Genomic DNA, 5,064 nt, shown 5'->3' with positions numbered 1-5,064 from the left:
TTAGATAGTCATTACCTGGGAAGGAAGTGAAAAAACAGTGGGATTACTCAGAGACAGGAGTATGGTAATCAGTACTCCTAGATATAAGTGGGTGCATTTAAGGACTTATAGTAAACAATACATCTGTATTTTATGTTTGTCTAATGAGCCTTAAAAATAATTATCTGGTGCTATTTGAGTTCTTATGAAGTCAGATGCCCTTTACATGGAAGAAGAGAAAAATTTAGTGTTATGGTACTCAAGGAGCTAGCTAAATGTGCTTGTATATGTCGTAACTATGTGTGTATTTGGTCCCAAGTCAGATAACCACAGCATACTTAATAGTTGCCTGTATTTGTGCCCTAGATGGAGACTGGTAATCAAATAACGTGTCCCCTGTATAAGTTACAGACTAGCATGAGCATATAGGCTAGTTAATAGTATTTTTCTGTTTTGTTTTTCTTGAAGGTTTGGGAGAAACTGCTCTTTGGAGTTTGTTTTTTCCATGCTCTTGTTCAGGAAAGAAGGAAATTTGGGCCTCTTGGTTGGAATATACCCTATGGATTTAATGAATCAGACTTGCGAATCAGTATCAGACAGCTGCAGGTAATCGTTTATCACTGCCTTTTACTCTGATCTTGCAAAGCATAGGAATGAGCTGATAGTCAAAAGGAGTAGTACACTTAATTACATCAGATGTTCATAGATTTTCATTACTTCAGCTACAAAGGCAAGGAATCTCAAACATATTATAAATATTTTCAAAATTAAATAAAATTTAAAATTGTTCTTCATGGGATTTAGATTCATACAGGCATGTGGAATGTAATGATTATAATAGTAGCTAAAATTGTCATAAGTAAGAGCTCACTGTACTTTTAACACCACGTCAGTGACAGTCACCTGTTATAGTGGGTTCTGTGATTAGTAGGAGGTTTTTTTTAAGTTTTTATTTTTTTTACATACATACTACTAGTTAAACAGTGCCTCAGGCTATTTTCCTTCCCGAAAATGAAATGCTGAACACTGCTTGGCCTTGAGTCTTCTGCAGGCCCTCTGTTAATTGTTAACTGTTAATTACAGAAGCTGAGACTGAGTAGTTGGGAAACTTATCAAGAAGTTAATGAAAGAGATCAGAGGGTTCTGAAGATTGGAAGAAAAATTGCATGAAATGCATGTTTCTTTATGATACAGAAAAGTGTCCCTCTAGAAAGTTTAGACTCAAGAAACTATCCACATACAAATAATTAAAGAATGACTTACTCATTTGGATATTCATAAGAGGCTTTTACTACTAAATCCTCTTTATTTTAAACAGTAATTTTACCTGAAAAAAATATTTCAGAATTTGAATTTCTAACACTTAGGGAGAAATCTCCAGAAACTGTAGTTTTGCGTGCACTATCACTTCTGACACTTTAGTCTGTAGGTCACACTGTTGTCCTGCAGATATTCCAAGTCTCTAGGATTACTCATGTCTTCTGTTTCAGTTATTCATAAATGAATATAGCCGTGTTCCATTTGAAGCTTTATCTTACCTAACTGGTGAGTGCAACTATGGAGGTCGAGTGACAGATGACTGAGACAGACGTTTACTGCTGACAATGCTGGATGACTTCTATAATCCAGATATAATAGAAAATCCTCGTTACACTTTTTCTCCCAGTGACAAATATTATGCTCCACCAAAAGGCACATATGAAGACTACATTGAGTTTATTAAGGTAAAAAGTAACAACAAGATTTTGAACTGTTATAATGATCATGTACTAGGAAAGCGATCTTTAAAGGCTTCTTTGCATTAAAAAACCAGGTTTACAGCACTTTAAACTGCGTGCTTGGTTTCTTACCTGACATCCTTGTATGATCCTTGCCATGATCTAGAATGTTTCAGAGAGGGAGAGGGAATCAGTAAGTAGCTAGGAGGACCTGGCACAGATAATGGAGAATTCCTTGGAAATGTCTTTCTACAAGTGAGGTGAGGGCTCTCTCACCAGTAATACCATCTGCCATATTACCAATACCTACCATTAAGGTCCTTAGCCACCTTCAATTGAAGTCAGTGGTAGTTTTTCACTTGGCTTCTTAAAGAAGACTTAGATCTAATTCCTACCATGCTGCTTTGTCTCATGCAGATGTTTATTTTGTCACAGAGTCTTCCCTTTAGTCAGCATCCAGAGGTATTTGGTTTGCATGAAAATGTGGATATTTCAAAAGATCTTCAGCAAAATAAGATCCTCCTTGAATCTCTGCTTTTAACACAAGGAGGAGGCATTCAGGGAACTTCTGAAGGTGGTGACAGCACTCTCTGTGAAATTGCAGATGATATTCTCAGCAAGGTATTGTATTATACCAAGGACTTCAATTTATCTTTTTACAAAGCAGAAATTATTTAACTAGAATCTGCAGTGTTACATTGATTTTGTGTTGGAGGAAAAACCTCCTGGGAGAATTTGAGTGCAATATGAAAGTAATAAATAGGTAGGAGACAGGAGACAGAGAGACGAAACAGTGCAAACAACTTGGAAGAATTAATAAAATTAATAGAAAAGAATTAATAAAATTAATAAAATTCAAAGGTATTAATAACTTTTCATGGTATGAAAAATTCTAGGTGGTTTTTTTTTTTTTAAAAACCCATAATTTTTATTTGGCCTCAGCTACTAAATACCATATTCATAAGATACTCATCAGAAAGTTTAATGGTATCTATTTCTCTGCAGTTTTTCACACCTACGTAATTGTAATATAATACTGATGCATAATGATATATGGAATAATTTCCAAATATATTGTCATTTACAGCTTCCAAATGATTTTGACATTGAAAGCTGCCTAAACAAATAACCTGTAAGATATGAAGAAAGTATGAACACTGTGTTGATGCAAGAAATGGAAAGATTTAACAAGTAAGAGTGTTATATTTTATTAAATGTAACGGAAATAATTCCATTTGCAGAAAGTTTTCCTGTGAACCATACACTACAAACCTTATGTTGTGTGAAATATTTTTTTTCTTTATTCTGTACCCTTCTAATTGTCTGCTGTGATACCTGCAGCCCAAGCACCATTATTCCTTGTGTGAAGTCCAGGGAAAAATGATCTAGTGGAAAAATGAGCTGAAAGAGGAAAATACAACATGTGAACAATATTTTATGTTCCTTTTTTTTTTTTTTTTAACTTCACTTTCTCTTCCACCATTTTTATCTTCAATTATATTTTGTTTTCTTCTTTCGGAACTGTAGGGTAAAGAGGTTAGCAACTGTAATACAGGTATAGTTTATGAAACCTTTCCCTTGATATTTGAAATATTTCTGCTTATTTCTTTGTCTCATATGCTTCTGTTCTAGTTTTTTCTTCCCCCCCCCCCAATCCCTGATGCCTTTCTTCCTATACCTTATTTTCAGAATTATTCTCCTAGGATTACAAATCTGTAATCACTTTTATGTTACTGTTTGGGATCTCAGTTTCTCTTTTGACTTTGTTTCCTAATTTTCTTTATCTTTACCTCTTCCTCCATTCATTCTTCCCTGTCCTCATTCATTTCTATTTATCTCTTCATGTCTCCCACTTCATTTTCACCCAGACTTTCAGTAGTGATCTCTGGCCTTTGATCTCCAAGTTTTCCTTTGTTGCAGACCCTACCAACCTCTTCTTTTGTAGTCTAACATTTTTTCCTTCGTCTAGTATATGGTGTATACACTGAGAGTTCCAAAATTATCCTCTTATCAAGCAATACAGAGTATATCAGAGATAAAAAAATAATTTAATAAACTGTTCCTCGTCTTAAATAAATTGGCACAAACGCACAAATCTAAGACTTTACAGATGTGGCTAATTACACACTTATACAGCAGCTGTACGAGTTCTGTAGATGGTTCCATAATCCATTTGTTTTTTTCTTTTTATTTTTTTTCCAGTGAGGATGTTGTGTTTTACAAATCATGCAAAACATGTGAAAATTTTATTTTTTTTTAATTCTAGTTTAATCCGAACTATTCGTATTACACTAATTAATGTGAAGAAAGCCATTAAAGGACTGGTTGTTATGGATGCTGAACTGGATGCTCTGTGTGGCAGTCTACTTCTTGGAAAAGTTCCTGAGAATTGGGTGAAATGTTCGTACCCAAGTCTAAAACCATTAGGGAGCTATATTGTAGACTTTCTAGAAAGGCTGAAATTTTTACAGGTAATGTACAAGAGACAGTACTAACAATTATTTAATCTACCTTTTTGTATAATTTGTCCTTTACATTAAAGCAGCATTGGGAAAAGAGTGATACACTTTGCTTAGATATTCTGAGTACAGTTATGTAGAAAATAGTCAAACAATATGGGATTTGTCTTTCTGATTCTCGAACATGTCATTTTACTCTTCCCAGGATTGGTATGAATTAGGGAAGCCCACAGTTTTTTGGCTGTCAGGATTCTATTATACTTAAGCTTTCTTAACTGGAGCAATGCAAAACTATGCTAGGAAGCACAGAATCCCTATTGACCTGCTGGGATACGAATTTCAGGTAGAGATAAATTATAAATGCATATTTTATTCATATGAGTCCTGATGTTGCAGTGAGATGTAGTAAGTAAATTCTGACTGTAAGGTTCATTTTGCAACTAACTCACTACAATTTGAAGATGCACACGAATGTCTTCGGTAAGGTAGGCATGTTAAAAACATCCATAAGAGAAGTACGTTAAAAGTAGTTCTATCATTGGACCTGGACCTCCACTGAAGAAAACAGCCTATAGGGTACATATCTGTCTGTGTGATTAAAGACTTATTTTATAATCTACAGTAAGGGTAATTAACAAACCCACAGAAATCTGCTGTCTTTGTAGTTTTGTTGTGTAATAGTAGTACTTTATATTATTCTCATTTTGGATTAATCTTTTGAAAATTGTCTATTGGCATAATAGCTCAAAAAGCAAACAGCTGTGAAAGTTTACTAACACAAAACACTTATTTCTCGTAGGTTATTCCTCAGGACACTGCTGATACTGCACCAGAAGATGGTGTTTATATCCACAAATTATGTGGATATAAACAATGACCTCAGCTGGCTGAGGTCATTGCCGAACCAC

The 5,064-nt window shown here is 34.6% G+C and overlaps 1 protein-coding gene across 1 annotated transcript in view; it reads left to right on the top strand.

The window, feature by feature from the left end:
• LOC104541876 (dynein heavy chain 7, axonemal-like) overlaps positions 1-5,033 on the top strand; it is a gene marked incomplete at its 5' end in the record, with an annotated part of 36,458 nt that extends 31,425 nt beyond the window's left edge. The window contains 7 exon segments of the mRNA XM_010186033.1: positions 448-585; positions 1,470-1,703; positions 2,133-2,318; positions 2,785-2,888; positions 3,964-4,168; positions 4,362-4,499; positions 4,956-5,033. Coding sequence (XP_010184335.1) covers positions 448-585; positions 1,470-1,703; positions 2,133-2,318; positions 2,785-2,888; positions 3,964-4,168; positions 4,362-4,499; positions 4,956-5,033 — 1,083 coding nt within the window.
• Between the last annotated feature and the right edge of the window lie 31 nt (positions 5,034-5,064).

The sequence above is a fragment of the Mesitornis unicolor genome, unplaced genomic scaffold, assembly GCF_000695765.1.
Source record: "Mesitornis unicolor isolate BGI_N332 unplaced genomic scaffold, ASM69576v1 scaffold22330, whole genome shotgun sequence".
NCBI classification, from domain to species: domain Eukaryota; kingdom Metazoa; phylum Chordata; class Aves; order Mesitornithiformes; family Mesitornithidae; genus Mesitornis; species Mesitornis unicolor.
The sequence above is the reverse complement of the archived record's forward strand: the minus strand, read 5'-3'. Positions and strand labels throughout refer to the sequence as shown.